Source organism: Sander vitreus, chromosome 10, assembly GCF_031162955.1.
Source record: "Sander vitreus isolate 19-12246 chromosome 10, sanVit1, whole genome shotgun sequence".
In the NCBI taxonomy this organism is placed as follows: domain Eukaryota; kingdom Metazoa; phylum Chordata; class Actinopteri; order Perciformes; family Percidae; genus Sander; species Sander vitreus.
In genome coordinates, this window is record NC_135864.1 from 27,872,689 (window position 1) to 27,884,900 (window position 12,212).

At 39.0% G+C, this 12,212-nt stretch overlaps 1 protein-coding gene across 1 annotated transcript in view; it reads right to left on the minus strand.

The window, feature by feature from the left end:
* Positions 1-7,034: 7,034 nt before the first annotated feature.
* The window catches only part of magt1 (magnesium transporter 1), a 36,386-nt gene continuing 31,208 nt past the window's right edge, over positions 7,035-12,212 (minus strand). The window contains exons 9-10 of the mRNA XM_078261060.1: positions 9,765-9,855; positions 7,035-9,654 (exon numbers count right to left, since the gene is read on the minus strand). Of these exons, the coding sequence (XP_078117186.1) occupies positions 9,639-9,654; positions 9,765-9,855 (107 nt within the window). The 3' untranslated portion in view covers positions 7,035-9,638. The remainder of the gene's footprint in view (positions 9,655-9,764; positions 9,856-12,212) is intronic.

The following is a 12,212-nucleotide window of genomic DNA, read 5'->3' on the forward strand; positions in this document are numbered from 1 at the left end:
CAGCTAACTAACATGACATTTTATATTTAAATATCTGCTAAATGCAATTTGGTATTAATAAAGAACAACCATACCATTATCACCTGGATATTTGAAAGTCCACACAATAAAACAGGAACTGTATTAATGTCTGTGTTGTAATTTTTTAATTATAGGAGTTATGGAATGATTCAGACAACTTTGCTACCCTTTAACTCCTCAAACAGATTGTAGTTTATTGCTAGAATATTGCAGTAGGCCACTTCGCTGATTCAGATTTGCTACTTGAGTCCACATCACCATATATGATGAACATGCACCAGACATTTTTTAAATAAGAAACTCAGCACAAAGCACTTTACAATAAGGACATTGCATGACATAAACATACATAAAAATGGGGATAGAATGCCATAAGTAATGGAAAATAAAACCCATTTGAAGCAGTAGCGCTTAAACCCACAACTGGTGGACGATTTGTTTTGTTTGGGCTGAAAAGTAAACATAGGCAGGTGTGTTGCCCTACCCACTATGACTCTGCTTTCCAAGTGGCCTTCGTGCAATGTATGCTTTTCTGTAATAGCAAAGGCTGAGGGAAGTGAACGAGGGGAAGTGGAACTACTCGTAGATATAAGCTAACTGGTGGATGACACTGACAAAATCAACCATGTTTATGAAAAATAGTAACCAAATTCCAAAAGTTTCTGTCCTAATGCATCTGCCTTTAAATTCAACCTTAAAGGTGCAATATGTATTACTGATAGCTAGCAATTAAAATAGTTACTGCATTCCAAATTCAAAATACTGAAGAGAGTCGTCTCCCCTGGCCCCTCCTCCCCAGACTCGAAGTTCACGGCGGTTGTCAGGTTGAGACCGCAACATCCACAACAATGTTGCTAGACGCTAGTCTCACATAGCCAGACATTACTCCACAGCGCAGCAGAGCAGCTAATGTTAGATGCTGGCTATGTTGACAGTAATAAAAGCCTGTGCTGACGTGCTGAAGGTTTTTATGAAAGACGGAACACATGATTTAGCTCCTATTGTAATGTTTGTCTAGTATTGTACTATGCCACTGTTGTTTGATAAGAATATATACATTTAAATAAAGTTTGTAAAAAAAAAACCTACTCATACAGACATAAAAAAGTATATACCGCATTGGCCGCTGCTGTTTATTTCTCCCTGAATTTTTTTTTTTTTTTTGGGGCTTTTCTCTTTATTGACAGTGGATAGACCAGAAAGGGGGAGAGAGATGGGGGATGACACGCAGCAAAGGGCAGCAGGTTGGATTCGAACCCTGCACCGCTGCAGGACTCAGCCAACATGGGGCGAACACTCTGGGTGAGCTAGAGGCCACCCCTCTCCCTGAATTATTAACCAATTTTCAACATGGATGTATTAAGAGAACGATTTTCAAGAGGTTTGCTTTGCTACAAATGCCAGCCATGGGGGTCTATGGGGATTGGCTCGCCTCAAGGGGCCACATGAGGAACTGCAGCAGCCGTTTCAATTACACACGTGACAAACATATTTGTTCGTTTTTTGCACCTCTTTACATAACTATACATAAATATGGCTATGAAATACATCATGAAATACATAAATGAGGCATACATATATGCATTAGTCATTATAGTTCAATAGCCTATATGTTTTACTTGTATTTATTTCAGGGAACTTTTATTTATTTCCGTCTATTTATTTGCACGTTATAAAACACGAGCGCGGCAGATTCGTCTGATTCCCAGCTGAGCTAGAGTGGGTAACGCTAGCTCTGCAGACGGACCAGAGTCAGTCAGCAACGGGGAGCGAACATAGAGCGAACCAGGGACCCAGTTTTGCTTTAAACCAGGCTGCAGTTGACGGAAACTATAGCCTAACTTCCTGAGCAACTGATCATCCGTTTTTTGCACCTCTTTACATAAATATACATAAATATGGCTATGAAATACATAAATGAGGCATACATATAAACATATGCATTATTCATTGTATTCCTATATGTTTTACTTATTTATTTCAGGGGACTTTTATTTATTTCCGTCTATTTATTTGTACGTTATATTCAAAGGAAGTTTGGTTATCTCACAGACTCAGACTAAAAGCAACTAGCAAGCCTGCCTGACATCAGTGCTTCAAAGCATATCACTATCTGCAAAGAAAAGAAAATATGAATAAAACACGAGCGCAGCAGATTCGTCTGATTCCCAGCTTAGCTAGAGCGGGTAACGCTAGCTCTGCAGACGGACCAGAGTCAGTCAGCACCGGGGAGCGAAAATAGAGCAAACCAGGGACCCAGGCTATACAATTAAATAGTCTAGGCGTGAGTGGCGCTTTTGCGCAGTATATGCGCGCGGTAGGCCTACGCTATTATCTTGACACACGCACACAACAGACAGAGATTTTTTTTTTTTACAGCATATTATTGATTGTAATAGTCCATATTTCATTTCAATTTCACAATACAAAGAAATAGACTAAACGATAAAACGTAACTCATTTGAACCAGACCACCGTCTCATATATCCTCAGTGTCAAACACAATAGAGGGTTTTCATGGCGCGTCATCAGACCCAAAGTCGCCATGTTGGAGGTACTCCGCATCACAACAAAGCACAGGCACTGAAGTAGATCCCGAACGGCGTTAAGGAAAATGGTTAATTATTGCCGTGTTTTAGGTTGTACCAATAGGTCAGACCGAGAAAAACATTTGGAATATTATCGACTTCCAAAAGTTATTAAAAACCAGGGAGAGGAATGCCAGAAGTTATCAGAGGAAAGGAGGCCCTTGTGGTTGGCAAAACTCAACCAGGATCTACGAGGGAAAACTAAAACTATTGAGAGTCACTTGGCTACACCTTGAGTATCACAATATCATACAGTTGAGGTTAGGTTGATTAAAGACGTTATTGCATTACTTACTTTGTAATAGTAACATTTACCCAACACATTGGTCGTTAATGACTTGGTACTGCGTCTCCCTCACCCATCCACACACCATCTGGTTATAAGCCTCCAAACTTTTGTAGGATTTAAGGTCTTCCGCTGTGTATGGGCTCGGCGAGAAAACCAGGTAGTGACTATATTGGGATATGCAACTGAAGGAAGAATCACCGGGTCGCCATGGATCCAAGAAGAGGGAGCCAACTTGTAGGGATCTGCACCGCCAGTAAACTGTAATTTCTCAAAATATTGCGCCTTTTTTTGTGGTGCAAATCCTTCCATGCCTTTGCATCTTGGATGCTTTTTGATTAGCTTTTCTGTTGTTTAGACATACAGTATTAAAGTATCCAAAGTGCACAATACTCCATTACTCTATTCAGTTGTTTACACCGAGTGCCTCCAATATGGCCGCGCATCCAGGTTACCGCCCAGAACGTGATGTCAGTGAAAACCCTCTGTAAGGGACCGTTCGGTATTTATGGAATGGACCACTGGAGGAAAATAGGGGATGGTCATGTCTTTTTATTCTTTGCTAGGGGAGGGTCATCTAACATTTTTCAGTCCGGGGGGGGTCACCCAACTTTTGTATTCATGAAACAGCAACATTTCAAAGTGGCTTGTTTGGTGCATATTTTTCCATGTAGCTCTTAGTCTCGGCCCGCCTTCGCTACCAGATGGGTCTGACCCATGAGTTTGCTGTGGGGCAGGGGGAGCTGCTGAAACGGATAGTTGCATTGTTTAAAAAAATGAGTGGAATAATTACATCTGACATGATCAGATATTTTATAAATATCTTAAATAACACAAAACAACTAACTGGTGGCAGGTAATACATCTGATTTCATATACTGCTTTAATAAAAAAAAATATTACCTGGCTGACGATGGGAGCAGCACGACGTAAAAAACGAAAATTATTGTTGCACTGTCTGGACATCTTACCGTGCCAAGGTTGCAATAAAGTCATTATAGTGCCACATTTGATGTCAGCTTACTAATTGATTGCGGGTTTTGTGTAGATTTTGACCTATATACGTTTATTCCACTTTGTTTAAACGGCGAAGTGGAGGAAGCCTAGTGACGAGTCCATAGCAACCAGTTTGTGTGTTGAATGTTACCCAGAGTGCCTTGCTGAATGGTCTCAATATTTTATTGTTTTATTTCATATGAATACTAGTTTACTAGAGGAGTAACTTAGTATTTGAAGTAATGCAGTAATGCAGGAAGTGTGCATTTGGTTTCCATGCTTATTGTGTTTCCACAACAATGTTAGTGAGTAAATTTACTGAAATGGTCACCACACCATAACAGAGGAGTATGATGCATCAGATGAGAATGCAGAGGTTTAGGCTAAATGCCATTTCTCTATCTTACCCCTACCCCTCGAAAAACGAAGGGTAAGGGGTAGGGGTGAAAATATACCCCTATGAAATGGGACGCCACCTGGTTTCATCATTATACATACTTAGGTCTGTTTGCAATAAATATTTGTAAACATACTGCATGGTGTGTTGTATATCTGTTTCAGTTATCACGGTTTTGAATGTCATTGATATTCAGAAACACTTTAACAAAAAGCTGTCTTTATTGCTCAATAAAGTAAACATTACAACTATTAGAACCATAACTTACATGTCACACACATATAAAAAAAAGGCACTCAAATGTATAAAACAAAAAAAAGACACACAAGACCACAAACAAACAAAAAACTACAGCTATTCTGAAATTCCAGACCCCATTCTGATGCCTGTTGGCCAGTAACCTTTCCCCTCATACCCCATTTCTTTCATTAGTGTCCTGTATCATAACCAACAACAATGTACAGGTGCATGAACAGGAATGAATTACACATGAATACAATAATACAGTTCAAATACAATAATGAATGGCTACAACATGAACGCAGAAACTTCTGCTCGTTTTCAGAAAGTGGATCAGCTGCTGGGTTATCTCCGGCGTCCCTGTGTGGTACAGGACAGTGTAAAGCACGTATCGATGTCTCCAAAGCAGCAAATGGAGTTTAGTTAACACTGTAGACATGCATGGAGTCCATTCAAGGCAGAGAAATGCGGGACTGTTATAAGCAATGTAGCTAACGTTAACATCAGCGTTAGCATAGCAAGATAGCGATTTTTAAAAACGTTTCAATTACAAATATGGTTGCAATATATATGTACAGGACTGTGTAGAGCACAAAACAAGACCGTCGTAATTTTTAAATCAATTCTTTAAGCCGAAAATACTTACATTTATTGATCTCTCTGGTCGACCGGGCAGCCATGTTCCTTGTTGCGCAATGAATCTGGGTCCCTTGCTGTTCAAGTAAGCTGGAGTTCTTACTTGGCGTTAAGGGTTATATAGCCCTTCCCCTTAGCCCTACCCCTCGACCAAAATGAGTATTGGGACAGCACTTAGTCTCACGGGAGCGTGCAAAACTAAGGGGTAGGGGTAAGATAGAGAAATGAGACGCAGCCTTAGTCACGTATGTCATGGCTTTAAAAAAACAATGGGAATCTGTATATATTTGCCAAGTGCAAACCAGTACAGAAGGTATCGATAAATTGCTGGGGGAGGGTCATGCCTTTTTTCCAAATCATTTTGGAGGGTCATAGACATTTTTTTACTGGCGAGGGGAGGGTCATGTCTTTTTTGGCTAAAGGTCCCAAAACTCCTCCGGTGGCCCCTTAAATAAATAACGAACAGTCCCTAATGCATGTAGTCTTTAACTTATACACAGGGAAAATGCACTAACTGGCAGAAATGAATAAAGCCATTGCACAGCCAAACTATGTTCTAGTCTTATAATGTGCACGTAGTGATAACAACACCTGGGTGAAAATTTTGGAATTTGCACTGCAATGTTTTCGGGAAGCCTATTCACCAAATGTTCCACCATCAGAGATTGCATTGTATTGCTGACCGGTGTTTTCAAAATATCTGGGAACTTTTCTGGAGCTCTGAATGGCAGAGGATAGCTACAGATTTATTTATTTAAGATGTGTTGGTGGTATTTACCTCAAAAGCACATTAAGCTAAAAGCAAGGTGACTTCTTCGGACTTGCGAGTGCTGTCAAATCGATCTTAGCCTATGCGGTTTGCTCACATAGCCTAGTGGTGTGGTGGTGAAGTGCAGTCATGCTGCGTTCATGAGCGTAGGGTAGGCTCAGGTCTACATCCCGTAGTAGCCTATATTTTAACGTCTTTAATGGTAAGAGACCGCACAGGGATGGATAATGAGCGTTGTTTAAGATTAAATTACAATGCCACATATGGCAGACACCTTCAGATGTGAGAGACCCCCCTCAGATTTTTGACTTTGTTGCTTTCATAGGAGCCAGTCCCCACTCTATGGGAGCTCAGCTCCCTCTGGCTCCCACGTAATTCGAGCACTGGCTGAAAGCAACACTGACAGTGGTAGCCTACACTGGCGCTGTTACATTGGAAATGACAACATCCGGTCTCTGAATATGAAAAAACCTTTTTTCGTTTCTATTTGAGTGATTTTATTTTTTGCTATAAGAAATAGAAAATGAAAATAAAAACATTTTGAATTTCTCCCATCCCCTTTTGACCATGAAAAGGAAAAAAACACCTTGTATTTCAAATTTTGTATTTTGAAACGAAAATCAAATAACCATTCGTTTTTTGTTTTTTAATACCAGTTTATGAAATGAAAATCGAATGACCAAAATATACACTGACCACACTACACAACTTGCTGTCTTTAGTGCGGTTACTTGGTGTACCAAGGCTTTGGAGCGTGTTGAGTGATCCAGGAAATGACTTGTATCATTTTAGACCAATGACCTCATTGAAGACACCTGAAGCCCTAACACAGTTCGAATAAAGTCTTCCTTGCATATGCAACACATACAGTGAAGTCACAGGCTGGTAGTTCAAACACAAACGTATTACAAGATGGATTTTCATGTGAGATGTGAATTATTGTGTTGTCAGGGAGCAGAAAATCAGGGCTAATCCTGTAGTGGGAACTTGCCATAAATCAGCATTTAACAGTCATGTTGCAATATTTACATTAAAGATATTTTACGTCATGCATAATAAATGACATTCTCCCAAACATTTAAAGAAAGGAAGATAAACAGAGGCGGTCAAGGCAGTTTAATATTGAAATGATCCTTGGATAAAATATTCTTCCCTGATACAACCTTATAAAAGCAACCATAAACATTTAAAGCACTTGGTTTTACATAACAGAAAAAAATGTATGCTTCTGATTAAGTATCCTAATAAATGAGTTTGCATATTTATCTTGATGTATACAAACTCTAAAATCTCACATTGCTTGGGGTTTAGTTCATTTTTACTTCTTAATAAGGAACAAAAATCATCTTTTAACAACAGGAAGTTTGAAAAGTTGACTTGCCATCTGCCCCATAACTGTTTACTGCAAACCTTTTACAGGTGGAAATAAAAAAGATACATTATACAAAAAGTATTTGAAAAATGATTTACGGTCAAGTGACTTGATAAATTCAAATACTAATTATTTATAGTGGAAGTGGTTTGATTTAAAAGAAAAAAAAAAAAAAAGACCAATTTTTTTCAGTCTTGATTAAACTGTGTTTTCTACAAATTGCTTTCTTATTTGGCAATTTGAAAATGAATTGGGGTGGGGGGTAAACGCCATACAACCATCCCTCCCCCTACTAGTAATTTTTACCATTGAATTCCAAATAGGGTCATAACAAACTGAGTGAGAAGAAAGAAAAATTAAAATGTTACTTGAGCATCTACCACGTGTAGTCATTAATTTGAATCCTGTAAGTGCTACTTTTTTTACACCCTACACCAACCATCACTGAGTGGGAGTAGTGATGAATAATTCAAATGCTTCCAGTTCAGAGTGCCCTAAGATTTATTAAAATCACCTGACAGTTAATCACTGTATTTATCATTCTTTATTCAGTTACTTCGACATGTCATCAGACACCCCAGCGGCACGGCAGTGTTAAGGCACATATAGCTTATAGAGGAGCAGAGTGGGTGAAGCTGTAGGCTCTGCAAGCATTTTACCCAGTAAAAATCTGCATTTGAAACCTTTTCTTTAAATGATAACCTCAGTTTAATCAATACTGAAACATATGACTACTTGATAACATGACAGCATTTATATAACTATGTAATGACCATTGGTTAGAAGTATTTATACTTTGTTACTATCAAATTACTTTTTTCAATACCTTTGGTTTGGTAAATTGGTTAAATACCTACAAACTGCATTGCCCCTGATGAATGTTTTAGTTGGCTCGCAGGACAAGATGTGTGTTCAGGTTGGTAAATTAGATTAGAAGAAACTTTAACAGGAATGTTAATGTGGTTGTTGTTCAAAGGTCTGGGGCTCTTGTGTCGTGTCGACACTGACATTACTCCTTTATAAAAATATATTTTAAAATAAAGGCCATTTGATTGGATGTGCGGAAACAAGATTTAACACCTTCAACGGTACACAGTTTGTTAATGTGTTTAATCAAGTTACCAAACTGCATGGTTCACACTGCATATTCAGTCAAGGGCAATGGGCGTTAATGAGGACTAATCAGCTAATTTTTGCCCCGGGACTAATTTCACAGTTAATTCAACCATGCACACAATAGTTGCTTAATTCATGACTCAGAATATTTAAGTGAAATTAACTCCTGCTTTCAAGTAGAAAATAGAACCGTGTCCTATTTTTTTCCTCACCTGTGTAACGTTGCAGTGATGTAACTAGCCAATCACCGCCAAGAAACAAACTGAAACTGAACAGTAAATACCTAGTAAGGGTCCTCGAAAGAAAAATTAATTTGGACCAATTAAACAATAGAAAAATGGACAGTGTTCAATTGGTATATATGATTATCAATGACATATGGTATAACCTTGTCATGTATTCAGAGCACAGCTCAGCTTACATGAAAACATGTAAAATATGGGTTTGCCTGTGGTTGTATAATCACAGGCAAGCATACAATTCAACATATATCGAGAATTATTTTTCCAGTAATAAATACATATTTATGGATAATGGATATCTGCAATCAACAATTGCTTTTCAACTCTGACCAAGCCTATTGTTTTCTACGTATAGAGGACCGGTATAAATCTGTTAAGTGGATACGAGTAGTAGTCTACTATTACAGAAAATTGTCACAAGTTTATCTACATTTAGTACCAAATTGTATTGTTCTTTCCAGAAAACTTCCTAGGACATTAAGATATTACAAGACCCGTATAAGATGTTACTAAAATGACTTATTTCCAGAAACTCTGGATGCCTTAACTTTGCAATTTGTTCTTCAAAAAATGTCATATCCTGGTTCAAGTTCAGCAACAAAACAAACAACATATTTAATGGCTTGTTTAAAAAATAAAGATACAGAATGAAATTTGTGTCCACTAGGAGTTGGACTGAAAAACTATTCCCAAATTTGAATCTAGAAAACACATTTTGGCACAAGACAGTTTAGAATGCATACTAGTGATGGCTCTGTTGTTTGCTTGCTAAGTCTTTATAAAGGCACAGTGTGTGTGTGTGTGTGTGTGTGTGTGTGTGTGTGTGTTGACACACACTTTTGGCTCAACAGATTAGAAGACAAGCTATGGCTTAGCAAACAGAAATGTGGCATTGTCATGGACAGCACCCTGCTTGTTGACAGCACTTTGGGGAACTTCCTGTTCATACTTGATGTGAAGTTGGAGGGGTTAGCTCTAACCCATCAGGAAGCTGCACCAGAGACAAGAGGAATTTTAGCCAACAGAAAACAAGGTATTACCTCAGCCAATGGCAGTAGGTAAAACAAGATAAACAGTTATGATGTGTCTCTCTGTCTTTACCTGTATGGGTATCCATGGTACTTTGCCCTGAAAATGGACAGCAGCCAGCTAAAGAACAGCATCACCAGACCAATACCTGCTACACACATAACTGACACCATACACGTGTGCGCGCGCGCACACACACACACACACACACACACACACACACACACACACACACACACAGTCAGGCATAGTGACCACTCAAAGCACAGGCTTCGTATACCTTTTCCAAGGTCAAATTCAAGCACTTTTCTAGCACTTTCAAGGTCCATTTTAAAGCTTTTTCCAGCACCTTACATATATACACATAGTCAAAATTATTATTATTTAGTCTTTTTATCACATTAAAAGAGATAATGCTATAAACAGCCAAAATGTGATTTTCAGGCTGTAAAACTGAAGTAATTTCAAGGGCTGAAAATATGAAGACATAGGATTTGAACAGAAATATTTTACAGACCTTGGTTTTGGGACACATTCTTGATATAGACAAGGTTTGAACAAAATCTGAGACAGTGCAACAACAACCTAGCCTGACAAGATGTTGGGTCTGGGAACTCACCGTTGACGGAGCTCAATCCGAGGGGCGGGATAAACGGTTGTCTTTCAAATTCCCTCTGCACGCAATAGGATAGCGCTACAACCAGGCAGAACAACGAAGAAGGTAGTGGAGCTAGTTGATAGATTAACCTTTTGCTGTATCTGGTCGGCAAACCTCCGAACACATCTTCCCTTTTTTAAGAATTTCAGTGCCGTTCTTTGCTCAAAGAAAAGCTTAACAGCAGCAGCAGCCATAAGCCCGCCTACCAACTCTATACACGATGTGATTGGCCTGACCAGAGTTTGGTTTGTCAAGCCAACAGAGAGTGCCTAGACCCCCCTGGCTGCAAATTAAATTTGCTGCTGCTAGGGTGCGTCTAGATTTCTAGGCTAACAACAACAACCTGTAATTCCATTTTAACCCAGAAGACTGACAGTGCACAGGCACCTCGTTGGATCTTGCGACTTGCGGACCAACCTGGGCAGCCCTTCTGCCATTCGGGCGTGGCCCTAGCGACTTGCGGGGCCTGTCTTGTATGGCATGTATATAGTGTATATTTGTACATACATGGTGATGGGCTTAGGTGATGTCATCTCATTGGGTGTCTTAAAGAGCTACACCATTAATATGTATCGTACAGTTGCAGAATCCAAGTTACGTCAAATACCCGAATTGCTTTTTCCTCCAGAAATGCATAACATTCAGCCTAACAAAGATTCATCGTTTATCCAAAAAGCTATTTTGAATCTTCAAAAGTGTCAGGAGGGGATTCAGCTTCACTACACCCTGAAAACAATGCATCAACATTCACAAGAGCACTCATGATTCTGAAATGTAAGATTATTGCGTTTACCATAAAAATAACCTAAAATTATGCCTGAAAGTAATCAAAATGTGCCTAAATAAATCAAAATATGTCATATATTGTAGAAATTGGCCATACAGTGCAAAATATGTGGTCAAAATGGACGATTAAGTTAATAATGCTAATTATGCAAATTGCTCAACATATGCAAATTAGCACCCAGCAGTTTATGTATACTGGGGACCCATACTTCACATTTCTGCAATAAAACTTTGGTGTACTCAACATTTCCGGGTTCACCTAGTTGGCTACTAGACTATCAACTTAAGGGGCCGTGTTCATTTCATGGAATTCTTTCCGTGGGCCCATCACGGAATTTTCGGCGATCCGTGTTCATTTCACGGAATTCTTCCATGGGCCCATCACAAATTTTTGGGGATTCCGTGAAACTGCCACAGATTTTGAGTTAAAGCTTAACTCTAGCGAAAATGCAACCTAGGGTCTTTTTGTGAATGTACCTGAGTCAAACTTTCATTTAAAAGCATATTTAGGACGAAATCGCCACTGTTAAGATTTACCGTATTTTCGTTTTTCGGTCAAATGGCCTTTTGAATGGGAGTGCTAGGGGCACTTTTGTGCTAGCCTCAAAATAGCTATTTTTAAAACACTAAGAAGGCTCGACACAACATGAAACTTTGCTTGAAGTATCACCAGGGGCTCTACACCTTAACGAAAGCATTGACAACATTGTTTGTGTACACAGAGTTTACTAAAAAGAAAGGTTTTGAGCATGTTGTGTCGAACCTTCTTAGTGTTTTAAAAATAGCTATTTTGAGGCTAGCATAAAAGTGCCCCTAGCACTCCCATTCAAAAGGCCATTTGACCGAAAAACGAAAATTTGGTAAATCTTAAAAGTGGCGATTCCGTCTTAAATATGCTTTTAAAGAAAGTTTGACTCGGGTACATTCACAAAAAGACCCTAGGTTGCATTTTGGCGAGAGTTACGCTTTAAGGGGCCGTGTTCATTTCACGGAATTCTGTGAGATCAGGTTGTAAATTATTTAAGACAGAACGAAATACTTCGCCAAATTTAAGATGTTTCAAGGTCTAAAATTTT